Genomic DNA, 17394 nt, shown 5'->3' with positions numbered 1-17394 from the left:
TCCTTCAGTCAAGCAAAGCAGGGTTGGCGTACTTCCCCCTGCAGTCTGTATTAACCAAAGAAAACCAGGATTCACAGCTGCCTCTCTAACCTCCACCCTGGGCTCCCCCCACAGTCGGCCCAAGCCAGGGCTTTCATTCACTGTGTCCTTAAAGCAGCTGCGGAAGCCAAGCCAGGGAGACCGGGACACTGGCTCTGGGCCAAGGCCACCTGGCTTGAGTGCAAGTTCTGCCTGGTGTAAGACAGGGCTAGGTGGAGTCCGTCTAAAGAGCAGTCTGAACACTAAGGCCAGCCCTGTGCCCTCCATCTCTGCCCACCCCGAAGCACATCTTACATTGTGCTGCTGTCCCAGGCCGAGAGGCTGCCTCTCCTCTCAGAAAGGCTAGGCTTCCTGGTCCTCTCTGCCGCCTCCTCTCCTGGGGGCTCCGGGGCGTCTCTGGTTCTGCAAAGACGTTTGGACACTGATGACAAGATGCCAAACACCACGGAGGCTCACTCATAACCCAGCGTGCTCGGAAATAGCACATCCTAAGTGTTAGCTCACCAAACTTACTGGAATTTCAAATAACTCCTCTGTGGAATAATAGGTCAGTAAGACCCACAAGGGGCGATTCACGAAGAACTACAAAAGTCAGTCTTAACCATTTCTAATCAATAGCATGGATGCATGTGCACTTCGGTACCCATATTTATAAAAGTATGTGGATGACACATTGCCTGAAACGAATACTTAGTAGACGTCTGATATCAGATCTTAATATCTTCTCTAAGCAGCTGGGTGCTTTTCCAGGAGAAAAGTTTCTTTGTTCTGAGACAGAGTCACATTTGGCCTCACATTTGGGGAGATCCTCCTGTCTCTGTTCCCCAGAGCGGGGATCCCAGACATACTCTTTCACTTTCGGATTCTTTTCGCTGGTGTTTTGGACCAGTGCTAACTTGGAGCACAGTCTAAGTGCATTAAAAGCGTCTGAACATATTCTGGATGCTAAGCTGTTTAAAGCAACCCAGTACCTAAGAGTTCTGGAAGGCTGCAACCCCGAGTGTATTTTAAATCATAACCTAAGCAGAGATTCCTCTACCTAAGCAAACTGACTTCTGTAACTGACGGCTCCTGGTTGGATATGAATTTTGAAATCCTTAGTTCAACATGTCCAGTTGCCAAAGAGGACAGTGTCTAAGGAGTGGGGATGAGGCACACTCCGGTGAGGTTCTGATCTCAGTCTCTGTTTACACAGCCTGAGTGACAGTTAGCAAACGGTCTCTGAAGGAGGCACTTGGCCCCCCATGTGGCTCACAACAGGTCCATCACTGTATCTAAGGGGGCAGCACACGCCACAGGATCCTGGGATGTGCAAGAGGCCTGTGTTGTCCCTTCCTGCCGCTTGGGACTGAGCAAGGATGCTGGAGGTGCCCCGTGAATGTGTTTAAAGTCACCTCAGAAGAAGAGACCCGAGGGGAATGATCAGGTGACAAAATGGTGAGGTGGGGCGATGGGGCAGCGTGTGCGTGCCGTTCTGATGCTGCGTGCCGTTCTGCTTCATCGTTTCTGCCCTGAGGTTCACTATGGGAGCACACAGCATATTTGAACCTTCTAAATCTGCTAGACGTGGTGCTTACACCTGCAATCCCAGCATTCAGGGGACTGAGACAGGAGGACTGCTGTTACTTTGAGGCCAGCTAGGGATACATAGCAGCCACGATTCATCAAAAAGGCAAACATTGCTGAGCAGAGGATGAAATGGCTCTCTTCTGTGCGAGAGCTTGCACGTCACAAAGTATGCATGAGTATGCATGTTACGTGTATTACACGTTACACTTGTGTGGTCTGCATGCCTTCCCGGTGTTAGCATGCCAAGATGGTGCAAGTTTCCTTCTATGGCTCTGGCGATAGGCATACCTAGATCTGGGAAATTCCGGGAATTATTTAACGTAAAATGTTGCCATCCTGAGGGCTAGAGGAGCCACCGTGCTCCCAAATGACATTTATAAAGCGGTTCACAGCCGAGGCTTTGCCAGTGAATGCCCTGCTCTCCTCTGAGCTGAAATGGCCACCACTCTGCACGCCTCAGCTCACATCATGTGACAGACAGCCCCGTGAGTCACCTACTTGATGACGTCACACTTCTCCTCCGCATCGGCCCAGGAATAGGAGCTGATGAATCGGTGTAACGAGGGGCGGTGCTCACCCTGCTTTGTCCCCAGGATTCTCCTATAGGAAGACAACAGCCATGCATCAAACAAAGCTGTGTCTGTCGTCGCTGCTCGCCCTCCCTGCCCGAGTCAGCACAGAAATCACACTGTCTTGGTTTTTTCCCCCTTTGCACATCAAAGTAACTCTTATTCCCCAATACAACAACTACAACTGTCCGTTTCCACATCTGTGCTGCTCAGACTCTGAACGAATCAAAGGTTATTATCGATGCTCCTTCCTGTGCGTGAGGTGACCTTTCAGCTTGCTGTGGGTTCCCAGCGAGGGGCACAAGTCACACTTACCAGCTGCTCGATCGCCGGCTGAATCTGTCATTTTCCAGGCCTGACACCTTCCAAGGTTTGAGAGATCACAAAACAGGTGCTCAGTGAAGGAATAATACCTTGTCACAGTCTACTTTTGAGGCAGAGGACCTCCCTGAGTACTCACCATCCCCACATTTCCAAGATTCCTGGGTAAAGAGGCAATGGTCACTCTTCGAAGAGAAGATGGCTACCCAAGGGAGAAATGTAGAGTTAGAGAATTCTAACACCCTCTCTCTGCCATGCTGCATGCTGTCAGGAAGGCGGCAGCCGGAGGACCTTACGTGGAAAAAAATCACCTTTCGGAAATATCTATCCATTCATATTCCGTCTCCTCCAACTTTTGACTTATAATTTAGCTAACGGAGAATGAAGCTTTTTGTCCGGGTTTTCATTTATCTGTCTTGAGCTTATGCCGTACACCTTCCTTGTCAAGTTACAATGTGCGTGTCCGCCCTGAGAACATGGCCGCCCTGAGAACATGGCCGCCCTGAGAGCCATATTTATGCTACAATGCACTTTAGCCAAATGTATCTTTTCGTCTCTCTCTCTTTTCTTTCATGCTTAGGAAATTCCAGCTCAGCAGGGAGTCAATGTTGACCACATTTGTAGCTTCTCCACTGACTCTCCCAATCAATACATTTAAAACTCAGGAAACCTTTGCTCTATTTGTTCTAACTAACACAGGGGAAAATTTACATACCAAGGGGAAGTCAGAGGCTTTGATACTCATTCATGTGGGGTGATGTCTAAATCAGGTCAAACCTCTCTCCTCGAACATTATCATAAACATTTCCAAAACTCTTCCCTGCAGCTTTATTTATTTTTACTTTTTTAAACATACCACCAAACAACAGCGCCCCAGGCTTGGCACTTCCCCAACTCTCCCTTAACCCCGGGGTAACCACCATTCTATGTGTGAACTCACTGTTTAGTGAAGGCAGTCCTCCTGTCTCAGGCTCAGCAAGCTTGGAGTGAGCCATGACTTAAGACATCGTTATAAATGAGATGCTATATTTCAACAAATGAACTTGTTTATTGGCCTCGAGATTTGCATAGGAGAGTGTTATTATCATATTTCGTAGCTTCAATAAGTATCACTCATTAATTAAAAAGTATTTTAAATATAGCAAATAAACTAAAGGAATTACAGTGGTCAACTTCCACGGTCAACTCCGCTGCATTAAGAAGCTGATCGGGGCATTACTGAGGGGCACCTTTGGGCGTGAGTCTGCAGGGACCTCCTGGCTGTGGCTGCCACTCCATGGGCCCTCCTCCTGAACCGCCCTCATCCTGCCTCCTTGTTCGGCAACACGACTTGATTTTTAGGCATGGAGGTGCCCAGGAAACAGGTCCCACCTCAATGTCCACCAAGAACAAAGTTGGGGTGTTGTGCTGGACTTCAGGGCAAGTTTTGCCGAGGGGAAAGAGTTGGCCTTTTCTCTTGCTTTGGGACTTGACTTTCTTGTAAGGATGCGCCTGGCTCTGAAGTAGAGATTTCAGACCCCGAGGAGCAATCAGGGCTGAGGGTGGGTGGGATGGGGATACAGAGAGGGGACACGTCTGTAGGGGTCTTGAGGATCTACCTGCTCCAACGCTATCTGCTTGCCTGGCCCAGGTTTGGTTTGGAGAACAAGACAAGAGACTACCACACTGGCCTTCCTCACGCCCCTGGGCCCCTCCGATGGACACACAGAACACCGTACCCCATAAACTGCCCAATCGGGTATACATTCGTATATTCGAGCATGTGAATTTAAATCAGCTTTGTGATTTACAGTAAAAAGCACATAACTTCAAATACTCCACAAGCATTTCGTCAACATCGGTTAATTATGAAATCAGCAGTTACCTTGGAATTTAGAGAAGATGAACGCTTTTTAATCTGACAGTCATCTGAAAGGAAAGACATTTTCACATTTAAAGTTTTTGAGAATTATCTTATGCGTGTGCTTTCCTCGCATGTATGTCTGTCTGTGCAGCTCATCAGATCCCCTGGAGCCAGAGTTATGGATAGCTGTGAGCCACTATGTGGGTGTTAGGAGCCCTGAAAAGGCAACAGGTGATCTTAACCACTGAGCCACCTCTCTCCAGCCCCCATACTTTTCCATTTTAAAAACCGCACACTCATTTATGGCAAGTAAAAGTCAAAAAGGGTTAGTCTCTATAGGAGACTAAGACAGGAGGATTGCTGAGTTCAGGGCCAGCCTGGGCTCCAGAGGCCAGCCTGGGCTACAAAGAGACACTATTTGCTCATTTTCTTTTTGTGGTACTGAGGCTCGAACCCAGGGGCTTTCTACATGTGAGGCAAGCGCTCGACTACTGCACTGTGTCTCCAGCCCCACGATCCCTGTCTAAACACCAAGGCCCTTGTTTCTGCAGTTGTCCACAGTGCCTGCTAGCCTGCCGAAGACCGTCAAATATTGCTGCTCTCCAAAAGAGGGAGCATCGCAAAAGCAAGAATTCTGTTCAGAAAAGCTCACGCATTTTACTCAAAACCACTGTGGGGCTGGAGAGCTGGCTCAGTAGTTAAGAATTGTGGCTGCTTTTGTGAAGGATACTACTTTAGTCCCTAGCATTCCCGTGGTAGCTCATAACCATCAGAAGATCCAGCGCCCTCCTCCTCTAGCCTCTATGGGCACTGCATACACATACATACTGCAGTCAAGCTGTCAGGCCAATAAAATATAAATAAATCTTTAAAAACATTGTAAACTTTATAGTTCTCCTTTGTCTCCTGGTGGTTGGAATGCCTGGCCACAGGGAGTGGCTCTTTTAGCGGGCGTGACCTTATTGGAAGAGGTGTGGCTTTGCTGGAGGAAGTGTGTCACTATGAAGGTGGGCTCCATCGAACGTGGAAGAGGGTCTCCTCCTGGCTGCCCTTGTATCAAGATATAGAGCTCTCGGGGCTGGGGATTTAGCTCAGTGGTAGAGCGCTTGCCTAGGAAGCGCAAGGCCCTGGGTTCGGTCCCCAGCTCCGAAAAAAAGAACCAAAAAAAAAAAAAGATATAGAGCTCTCAGCTCCTCCTGCACCATGCGTGCCTGGGTGCTGCCATGCTCCCACCTTGATGATAATGGACTGAACCTCTGAACCTGTAAGCCAGCCCCAGTTACATGTTGTCCTTTATAAGAGCTGCCTTGGTTATGGTGTCTGCTCACAGCAATGAAACCCTGACTAAGACATCTCTCTCCCAATCCATCAGACAGCTTACTGTGCCAGGATCAATCACTCCTTCAAGAATCCAAAACCTCGGTGGGAGTGGCTTGTTTATCACACACCGTCGTGTGTGGAGAAGGAACCAGTTGTAACACACCCTGGCTAGTCAGTACAGTCAACTGTAACACACCCTGGCACGACTATAGTCGACTGTAACACACCCTGCCCAGACACTACAGTCTCCTTAATGAGTCTGATTAAGCACCTTGTCTCATTTCAGGGATCTAAATTGATTTAATACATTTTGAGAGTATCACCAAAGGCTCTTTTGTGCCTTTCTGACATTTTTTTCTTACTATTTTATATAAAGCTGAAGAATGAGATATTTTTCTAATATAACCTTACCTTAAAGCAGCACGATAGAAAAGGAGTGTGAAAGAGAAGAATGTTAGGAAAGTGTAGATATTATCCCCACCCAAAACCTCCATGTAGGCCAGTCATGGTGGGGTAGGACTTTAATCCCACTACTTAGGAGACAGAGGCAGGGGGATCTCTGAGTTTGAGGCCAGCCTGGGTCCATGAGAGAGTTCCAGGACAGCAGGGCCTACATAGAGAGATCCTGTCTTAAAAGATAAATAAGTGAGAGAGAGAGAGAGAGAGAGAGAGAGAGAGAGAGAGACAGAGAGAGAGACAGAGAGAGAGACAGAGAGAGAGACAGAGACAGAGAGAGAGAGAGACAGAGAGACAGAGACAGAGAGAGAGACAGAGAGACAGAGACAGAGACAGAGTGAGAGAAAGAGAGAGAAAGAAAAAGGTAAAAAACCCAAACTAAAACCACTCGTGTGTGTGTGTGTGTGTGTGTGTGTGTGCGCGCGCGCGCGCGCGCGCACATGTGAATGCAGCACCCATTGAAGACAGCAGAGGGCGCCAGATCCCCTGTAGCTAGAGTTGCAGGCAGTTGTGAGCCACCGGACGTGGAACAGTATGAGCGGCAGGCACTCTTTTTTTTTTTTTTTTTTTTTTTGGTTCTTTTTTTCGGAGCTGGGGACCGAACCCAGGGCCTTGCGCTTCCTAGGTAAGCGCTCTACCACTGAGCTAAATCCCCAGCCCCTGAGCGGCAGGCACTCTTGGCCGCTGAGCCATCTGTCCGGCCCGTCGCCGCCATCTTAGCTGCTGTTACCTTCATCCTGCAGAGAGTTAAAAGACCTGTCGTTCTGCAGCAGTGCCTGCTTCAGCTCCTCCAGCTCGGCGTGTTCTTTGGCGTACATCCTCTTCAGGTTCTCTACGTGCTGGATCATCACCTCCACCGCTCTACTCACCCGACTTTCCTACGAGAGCCAACTCCCATTAACAACACTGTCCTCAACGCTCAGGTGAAACACTCGGTTAGGGCTGGCGGGTGGCACCATGACAAGAGTGTGTGTGACTCTGAGCGCCTCAGTCCCATCCCTGCAGCCCACACTGGAGGAAAGAATCAATGCTTTCAAAGTTGCCCTCTGCCCCTGCCCCTGCCACCTGCCTCTGCTGGGTTTAAAGACTTAAACCAACACCTGGCCATGCACGGAAGTGCTCTGAAAACTTATTTTTAGAAACATCACCTCACATCCTCTGGAAGCACAGACCCTCTCCGTTTCACCATTACCTGGTTGATGGCCCCCAGCATCTCAGCCCTGCTGGCCACACGGGTCGAGCACTGGCTGAGGAACGCTATACTCTTCTCCAGCTTCTTGATGATTTCCTGAGCCTGGTTGTCCTCTTCACACAGGGGTGTCAGCGACTGCGTGGAAATCAAAGTGTTGAAACAGCCCAACAAGTGCTTTTCACACAACTAAACTGCACTCAGATCTAAGCATCCTGACAGAGGGTAGAAAACACCGCCAAGGCCCAGCACAGATTCTCTGTCCCTACATGTATTAGCCCCCATGTGCACTCACGGTTTTCCTCCGTGGTTCACAGGACAGGATGCCAATGACCAGACAATGCATGAGCGGAATGTGTCACATGAGCGGAATGTGTCACATGAGCGGAATGTGTCACATGAGGACAGACTGGCATTTTGAGAGGGGACTCAACAACAATTTGAACTGGTCTGAAATTGGTTTTAGAGCCATGTAGAATCCACACCACTGGGTGTGTCTGTTTGTGTCCAGAGAGGAGGAAAGACCACCTTTAATGTGGAGGACACCATCAGATGCCTGGATCCCTGACTGAATAACAGGAGGAAAAAGGGGAAGCAAGGCATGGTGGTTTGAATGAGAATGGCCCCCATTGGTTCATACATTTGAGTACTTGGTCCTTGATTGGTGGAACTATTTGGGAAGGATTAGGAGGTGTGGCCTTGTAGGAGTAGGTGTGGCCTTCTTGGAGGAGGTGTGGCCTTATCAGAGTAGGTGTGTCACTGTGGGTATGGGCTTTAATAACCTTGTCTTAGCTCCCTGGAAGTCAGTATTCTGTTAGCAGCTTTCAGATGAAGATATAGAACTCTCAGCTCCTACTATGCCTGCCTGGGCACTGCCATGTTCCCTCCTTATGATCATGGACTGAACCTCTGAACCTGTAAGCCAGCCCCAATTAAATGTTGTCCTTTATAAGAGTTGCCTTGGTCATGGTGTCTTTTCAAAGCAGTAAAGCCCTAACTAAGACACTTGGGGTGGACTTTCAGGTTTCAAAAACCCACAACTTTCCCAGTTAGTTCTCTTTGCCTTGCCCTAGAGGATGAGATGTGAGCTCTCAGCCACTGCTCCAGCACCATGCCTGACCGCCGCCATGCTTCCAGCCATCATAGTCATGGACTCACCCTCTGTGTGAGCCACAATAAACTGTTTCTTCTGTAAGTTGCCTTGGTCATGTGTCTTAGCACAGCAATAGAACAATGACTAAGACACCAGCACTCGTCTTTCTCTACTTCCTGACTGGATCCAAGTGACCTGCTGCCTCATGAACCTGACTTGGTGACTTGGACTATTCTTGTCACCATGCCTTCCGGCCATGATGAACTATACTCTCAAATTTTTGTTCATATATAAAAAAGAAATACATTTTTCTCCTCCCCGACTTTCTTTTGTGAGGTATTTTTGCCACAATTAAAAAAAAAAAAAGAGTAAACCAATACCCTCTCTTGTGAACAGGTGTGGCCAGGCTGGGTGGGCACAGGCATTATTATGCCTCACACAAACTCATGCCCTTTAACCTTGGTGACGGCTGTTCATGGCCATTCTCCCCAGCTGGAATGAGGAGCAGACTCAAGAGCAAACAAGGCTATGCTGTGTGTGTGACGGTCAAACATCTAAGGCCATGCAGATTGTAAGTGCTATGAACCCCGAAAGGGTGCCACCATGCTGTGTGCATATCATAAGAGAGTTCTGCCAATCATACCATCAGACACCACTTAATGATTCAGGAAATGCAAAGTTTTGACCTTTCCGGTTCGCTGTGTATATCCTTTCAAGTAATCCTACCACACCACAGGTAACAGACGCCACACCCTTGTTCTCACACAGGCACAGCAAAAGGCAGCCACACCGGAAACATGCAGGAGTGGAGGTGGCAGCTAATGAAGTTGTTGGCCAAAAGAAATGGCCATTGGTGGATGTGCAGTTTTCTACGGTGGTTTGAGTAACTCCCTCCAGTTGAGAAGGGGAGAGAAGAGGTGGGTTGTAATGGAAACGGGCGTGGCTAACTACAGCAGAAACATGAAGAAATCATTTGACCAGACCTAATGAGTGATAAAAAAAAGATGTTCTCAACAAAGAGAAGCCGGGGATGAATGACTTCACTAAGGAATTCTACCAAACACTGAAGAAAAACCCGTGCCTGCCAACCCTCTTAAAATCCTTCCCAAACGCTCAGCAAGAAAGAGTATTTCCATTCTCTGAGAACTTATTACCTCAACACCAAGGTTGAATAAATGTCGCAAGACCATATTAATCACGAGTCTAGGGGATTTCTAACGCTAAGTCTTCAGATACTGAATTAAGTGTATCGTGACCTGGTGGATGGGTCTCGACCTTGGCCTCATTTGAGATAATAGACCACGTGGGTAGAAAAGGCAAGACACACAATCACAGCAGAATCAGAATGAAGAATACAAGACAGCATCTGAAAAGACGAGCGTGTGATGGTTAGGAAATGCTTTTCAAAGTCCCACAGGAGAAGGAGGGAAGTGCTTCAACATAATAGAACTCATGGGTCCAAACCCACAGTGAATGCCAGAGTCAATGGCAGAGGATGACCCCACCCTCCATGACCAAGAATGAGCCAAGGACCTTTGTCCTCGCTTCTGGGCAACGTATTATAACATCAGTTCCATAATTAAAAACAATTAGGAATGAAAAATAATTTAAAAAAATCCCAAATAGAAACTAAGAGGGAAAACTACTTCCTTCCACAGTGTGATTTCTGTTTGCAGTGCACCCTGGCAGCTGAACTTTCAAACAAACTCAGCGAAAATTACAGAATTCAAAAGAATTGGTTATATTCTGTGTATCCTGCATACTGACATTTTTCAAAATAATAAGCTAAGAATTTATTTGAAATAATATCACAAAGAATATAGTACTTAGAAGTAAACCAAATTGAGGAGGTAGAAAACTTAAGCCTTGAATTAATAGAGACACAAATGAAATATTGACAGCCCATGCATTCATGGGCTGATAGACCCGATGGCCTAAGTGATCTAAGATTCTGTGGCAACTTTTTTAATCAAATTTTTAATAAAAATTTCAACACTGTTATCTGGGGAATGAGCAGAAATAGAGAAATGTGGAGGCCTGGGGCATAGCTCAGTGGTAGAACATGGGCTTCACATCCATGAGACTCTGACTTTGATCTCTACCACTAAAAAGTATGAAAAAGAAGAGTAAATTTAGGGGGCTGGAGATATGGCTTAGAGGTTAGGAGCACTGACTTCTCTTCCAGAGGTCCTGAGTTCAAATCCCATGTGAACCACATGGTGGCTCACAACCATCTATAATGGGATCTGATGCCCTCTTCTGGTGTGTCTGAAGACAGCTACAATAGCTTTAGTGTGCTCACATACATTAAATAAATACATAAATAAATTTAAAAAAAGAAAAGAAAAATAAGTCCTGACAACTTGAGATGAAACTCCAGGATCTGTGTGGCAGAAGGGGAAACTCCTCAGTTGTCCTCCTCTACCCCAAGTGCCCCACGGCATGTGCATGCCCCCCCCAAATATATACAAACAAGGATAACTGTCCTCTATCTTCATACATGCATCATGAGATGTGTGCCCCCTACACACACACACACACACACACCACACAATAAAGAAGTATAACAAATTAATTTTTAAAGAGCATACTACATATTGCCTTCAGTAATTCCAGAGGGATAGTACTGGAACAAACATACAGTCTTTCAGAACACAAAACAAGGCCAAGAAAACAAGTCTTACATCTATGGTCAAATGGTCTTTGAGAAGGAAACCAAAAATACACAATGGGGAAAGAATTGTGTCTTCGAGAAATAGTGTTGAGAGAAGTGTATATATGCCGATGCCCATGTACGGAACTAGACTCCTATACCATGTACAAAAACCAAATAAACAGACAATGACTAAATGGCTGGTGGCTACAACAGTAGTCCTAGAACCTGAGGGGCAAGGCAGGAGACTGCTATGATGTCACAGCCAACCTGGGAAGCTATGATGTCACAGCCAACCTGGGAAGCTATGATGTCACAGCCAACCTGGGAAGCCTACTTAGTATAGGCTAACCAGGACTATGTAACTACAGAGCATAAACAAGAAGGAATCAAGGAAGGGAGGAGGGAGGAGGGAGGAGGGAGAGGAGTGGGGAAGGGAGGAGGGAAGGGAGGGAGGGAAGAGGGAGGAGGGAAAAGAGGGAGGGAGGAGGGAAGGGAGGGAGGGGAGTAAGGGAGGGAGAGGAGTGGGGAAGGGGAAAGGAGGGAGGGAAGAGGGAGGAGGGAAAAGAGGGAGGGAGGAGGGAAGGGAAGAGGGAAGAGGGAAGGAAGGGAGGGAGGAGGAGAGGGAGGGAAGGGAGGAGAAAGGAAGGAAGAGAGGGCAGTGGGGAAGGGCATGAGCCTGTGACTAAAGCATGTGTCCGGAAGCATTCATTGGCTCACCTCTAAAAGCTTTAAACAGTTTGTGATTTCTTTCTTCAAGTTTTCCTCTGCCAGGTCCCGGGACCTCTCTTCAAGCTTCACCCTCTTCTCCAATGTAAACCAGTCACATTTAAGTCCCAAAGATAACCGGAGGAATTCTGCCTGTGGCCACAGCATCATGAGGACAGGGAGAAAAGTTAGAGGAGACTTCCTCCTCCCCCAGAATCCTAGGCAGCACACAGAGGCTTTGTGTGTCCTTAGTCTGGTAACTGGCTTATGCAAAGCCGTGAATGGGAGCATCTGGGGAGGGAGGAGGAGGGGAAGAGGGAGGAGGGGGAAGGAGATGGGGAAGGGGAGGGAAAAGAGGCAAGGAGGAAGGGGAGAAGGGAGGGGCTGAAGGAGGAGACAGGTAGACATTTGCTTACACTCACCTCCACTTCCTTCTCATTAGCAGAAGTGCTACAGAGGGAGACAAAGAATTTACTCACACAGGCCCAACAGAACAGGACAGACTTAGACACAAAGGTTTAAGGCAAAGGCGTGAAGGAGGGCTTACGGTTCACTCTGCTGAAAGTTAACGAGCTTCATGGATGCTTTGGGAGGAGTGGAAACCTCAGTTTCTGTGGAAAGATGAAAGCATCTGTGAAATAGTGAACTAAAAGCCCGATTTCACACACACACACACACACACACACACACACACACACACACACACACACACGCACACACGCAGCATTTCATTTAACTGATCTAACTGAGTTGACAGGCAGCTGAGCTCGACCGTCGTCAGGAGCACATAGACTTGCACTTTGGTGTAACAACGGTGCGTGAGAACCAGGCAAGGCTGGGAGTCAGAGGACCCTGACACCCTCGGTGTCAGGGCACATGTCTGCAGCCTTGGATCAAGCCTCTGAGAGCAGCGGTGCTCACAGAAATTAGAGCAGCCATAGCAACAGCAACAGGGTTTGTCAACTCGACGGGATTGAGAAATGTCTGTGAGGGAGCTTCTAAGTTGGGTTAAGTCACCTCAGATGCCACCTCTATATGTGGGTGGCATCATGTCAAGGGCTAAGGTTCCAGACTAAATAAACAGAACCAGAGCTGAGCACCATCTCCGTCTCCTGATGCAAGGGGACCTGCTAGCTGGTGCCCCTGTTGCCATGTCTCCGCCTCATGATGGATGGTATCCTTCAAGGTACAAACCTTTCCCCCTGTGAGTTACTAGTGTCAGGTATTTTGTTACAGCACCAAGAAAAGCAATGGATTCAGACGGTGCCGGTAAACATGACATGGACCTTGTGGTTCGAGGACAATCTCTCCATTGTGACTGTCCTCTCTGCAATGGTTCTGAACAACCTTGGCTGTAAATCTGACAACTCTTTGTCTAAGGCCACCCTTTGGCTTTTAGACGTGTTAATGTGACCAAGCCGAGACCTTGCCAAACCATCTACAAGATAAGGACGTGATATTATGTAACCGTAGAACCATATGAGGTTATCCCAGCAAACCCTCAGTGACAAATAGTTGTGCTGCCTTTCTGAGGCTATGAGACCACTGTTTACTTAATTGTCCTGCCTTTGGAGGAGCCGAAATGACACAGATGACAGCTCGATGACGATTAGGAGTATAGTATTATGACCTCAATAAGGTTTTGGGTTGTTTTGAGATGTGTGTGTGTGTGTGTGTGTGTGTGTGTGTGTGTGTGTGTGTGTGGACAGGGCCACACATATCCCATGTGAAACCGTGAATGCCCCATCTACCTAAGGCTGACCTTGAGTTTTTGACCCTCCCGCCTCCACTTCTGGAGTGCCCCGATTAGAGATGTCGACCAGCAGGCCTATTTTATGTGAGGCTGGGTAATTAAACCTAAGGGCTCATATATGCTAAGCGAGTATCCCACCAACAGAGCCCAGCCCCAGCCCAGTATAATCATGTTTTTAGTCAATCTCTTCGTTTTGAAAAAGAGAAAACAGAGGGTTGAACACCTTCTTGAGACCACAGGACCAGAGACCAACCCAACCCAGTGTGTGTGAGGCTGGTGCTGAAGTCTTGCTGGAGGAAGGCAGGAGCCGCTTCGAGAACCTCAGCATATTTACTTGACGAATTTACTTTCACGTGAGGTTCTAGACAACGCAAAGTGGTGTCTAATGGCTCCCAACACAGGCTTCCTTCTTAGCTTCAAATAGTGACTGTGTGGCCAGTTGGGCAATGAGACGCGACACTTGATCCCATTGGCTGATCTTAACCCAGGACGTGAACCTTCAGAGATTCAGGGGAACTGACACTTTGGTTACCCCGAGCGTGCCTTACCTCCTGTGGCACTGTCCTTCCCTCCTCTGTCTTCCACGGCTCTAAGTTCCTCCCCTGCTTCCTAAAAGTGGAAGAAGAACTTTTATTGGCATGTGTGGGATGGAAATCGTTCAGTACCAAAGCGCTCCGTGCCTCCGGTCTTCTCCTGACTCACGCCTATCAAAATCATTCTGTGGAACTCCAGGAACTGGAGTAAAGGTCAGCACAGACAGGACCAGTGCCGAGGATCTAGTTGAGGCCAAGGTGACATAAACATAAAAACGTGTAAGTGATACTGAGACGGTGTCAGAAAGGAAGCTAACGGGTGTGCACGAGGAGAGAGACACTAGGAGCTTTGGCATAGAGGGGCTCCTCAGTCAAGGAAGACAGCACAGGGTGGAGAGAGGTATGCAGGAGCCATGGCAGGCCATAGCAACAGGTGCCCTGCAGGGCTTTATGGAAGACTTTCATTCCACATGAACACACCCGTACACACACACACACACACACATGCATGCACACACCACACACACACACGCACACATGCATGCACACACACCACATGCACACACACGCACACACACGCACGCACGCACACACAGACCACACACACACCACACACACATGCATGCACACACACCACATACACACACACGCACACACCACACACGCACACACACGCACGCACGCACACACAGACCACACACACACGCACACAGACCACACACACACACACGCACACACACGCACACATGCACACAGACCACACACACACACACCACACACACACCACACACACACATGCATGCACACACACCACATACACACACGCACACACACACCACACACCACACACCACACACACACGCACACACAGACCACACACACACCACACACACACATGCATGCACGCGCGCACACACACGCACACAGACCACACACACACACGCACACACACGCACACATGCACACAGACCACACACACACACGCACACACACCACACACACACACGCACACACATGAACACAGACCACACACACACAGACCACACACACACCACACACACACATGCACACCACACACATGCATGCACGCGCACACACACACACGCACACAGACCACACACACACACACACACCACACACACACGCACACACATGCACACAGACCACACACACACACGCACAAACACACACGCACACGCGCATGCACACACACCACACATATGCACGCACGCACACACACCACACACACATGCACACACACATGCACACACACCACACACGCACACACACCACACACACATGCACACACATGCACACAGACCACACACACACACGCACACACACCACACACACACGCACGAACACACACGCACACAGACCACACACACGCGCGCATGCACACACACATGCACACACACCACACACGCACACACACCACACACACATGCACACACATGCACACAGACCACACACACACACGCACACACACCACACACACACGCACGAACACACACGCACACAGACCACACACACGCGCGCATGCACACACACACCACACATATGCATGCACGCACACACACCACACACACATGCACACACACCACACACACATGCACACACAACACACACACATACCACACACACACTCACGCACACACATGCACACGACACACATATGCATGCACACACGCACACACACATGCATGCGCACCCCCCCCACACACACACAGAAAGAGAGAGAGAGAGAGAGAGAGAGAGAGAGAGAGAGAGAGAGAAAGAGTTGCTTAGTTGTTTGGTTGTTTGACAAAATCTCAGTGTATAGCCCATGAGCCCATAGTAGCCGGAAACTTATAATCCTCCTGCCTAAGGCAGAGTGCTAGGTTTACTTGATTAAAATATATTTGAAAGGATAATTTCATTCAAATATGTTTAAGGCCACTAACCAACTGTTACATAGTAAGCATGTGTGTGTGCCGGGGCGACTGTATAAGCAGGTCGTGCTGCATTGGTCTGGCAAACTTGGGATCACTCTGTGTATGTGCTCATTTTTGTGATGCCGTCAGACACAATCAGATGAGTAGGGACACTTAGAAAACTAAATAAATTCTCCCTTAGCAAATAAGCCTGAAGTGGCAGACCACTTGAGGCTTCTCTCTCCTTCTGCCCCCGTTCCCAGGGAACTGTGCAGATCCTGGAGACACAACTCACTTTCCTCTCTCCTGTTCATCACCTCGACCTCCCCCTTCTAGCCCATCCTCACTCCTAAGTGTCAACTCCCAATACCTAGAAACACATTCTACCTGGAACCCCAGTGGCCACACCTGGCAGGATCCTGAGAGCACTCCCTACGAGGCAACCTACAGCTTCCACACTCTCTAAGAACCAGAGAAGACAAGTTAAACCGAGGACCAGAACACCCATCCAGCAAAGACAAGACCGGATATTACAGTCACCACAGACCCAGATGCCTAGATGCCAGCATTAAAAACACAAGAGCAGCCAGGACACTGTCTCCTCCACTGGAGCCCAGCAACCCCAGCACAGCAGGCCCTGAGAAATGCAAGAAAACTGGAGCTCAAGACAAGGACTTCAAAGTAGCCTCTATGAATGTGATAGAGGCCCTTAGAGAGGAGATGAATTCATTAGTGAAATCCTTGAAAACACAAAGAAACAGTGACATGAAATGAAGAAAAGAGTTTCAGACACAAAAGTGGAAACAGAATCATTAAAGAAAACCCAAACTGAGGGAAAATGGGAAATGAAAAACTCAGAAACTCAAACAAGAGCCTCAGACGCGTGCCTCACTAACAGAATAGAGACGGAAGAGGGCATCTCAGGCATGGGAGGCAAGATGGAAGAAATTAATACTTTGGAGAAAGAAGATGTCAAATCTCTTTTTTTAAAAAAAATCAAGGATCAAAATATCCAGGAAATATTTTCAACAAAATCATAGAAGAAAAAAATTTCTAACCTAAAAAAGGAAACGCCTATCAAGGTACGAGAGGCAGACAAAACAAAAATTAGACTGGAACAGAAAAGAAAGGACCCATGACACATAATCATCAAAACAACAGCCATGCAGAACAAAGGAGGAATATTGAAAGCTGCACGAGGAAAAGACCAGTTAACACATAAAGGTAAACATATTAAAATAACACCTGGCATTTTAATAGAGACTTTAAAAGCCAGAGGGGCTTGGACAGATGTTCTGTAAACTCTAAGAGACCATAGATGCCAGCTTAGACTATGATACCTAGAAAGACTTTCAATTACAATAGGATAAAGAAAATATTCATGACAAAACCAAATTCAAGCAGTAACTGTCTACTAATCCAGCCCTACAGAAGG

General features: G+C 47.9%; 1 protein-coding gene across 17 annotated transcripts in view; it reads right to left on the bottom strand.

The window, feature by feature from the left end:
- Irag2 (inositol 1,4,5-triphosphate receptor associated 2) overlaps window positions 1-17394 on the bottom strand; it is a 54883-nt gene that overhangs the window by 732 nt on the left and 36757 nt on the right. For 9 of the 17 annotated variants that reach the window (XM_063286579.1, XM_063286589.1, XM_063286580.1 and 6 more), the window contains 11 exons: window positions 14062-14122; window positions 12308-12371; window positions 12183-12210; window positions 11773-11913; window positions 7310-7444; window positions 6848-6995; window positions 4363-4406; window positions 2639-2700; window positions 2493-2543; window positions 2107-2208; window positions 334-441 (listed from right to left, as the gene is read on the bottom strand). In XM_063286579.1, coding sequence (XP_063142649.1) covers window positions 334-441; window positions 2107-2208; window positions 2493-2543; window positions 2639-2700; window positions 4363-4406; window positions 6848-6995; window positions 7310-7444; window positions 11773-11913; window positions 12183-12210; window positions 12308-12371; window positions 14062-14122 — 944 coding nt within the window. Of the gene's footprint in view, window positions 1-333; window positions 442-2106; window positions 2209-2492; window positions 2544-2637; window positions 2701-4362; window positions 4407-6847; window positions 6996-7309; window positions 7445-11772; window positions 11914-12182; window positions 12211-12307; window positions 12372-14061; window positions 14123-17394 lie in introns of all 17 variants that reach the window. The other 8 variants (XM_063286587.1, XM_063286590.1, XM_063286583.1 and 5 more) reach the window with 1 other exon arrangement.

This window comes from Rattus norvegicus, chromosome 4 (genome assembly GCF_036323735.1).
Source record: "Rattus norvegicus strain BN/NHsdMcwi chromosome 4, GRCr8, whole genome shotgun sequence".
In the NCBI taxonomy this organism is placed as follows: Eukaryota; Metazoa; Chordata; class Mammalia; order Rodentia; family Muridae; genus Rattus; species Rattus norvegicus.
The sequence above is the reverse complement of the archived record's forward strand: the minus strand, read 5'-3'. Positions and strand labels throughout refer to the sequence as shown.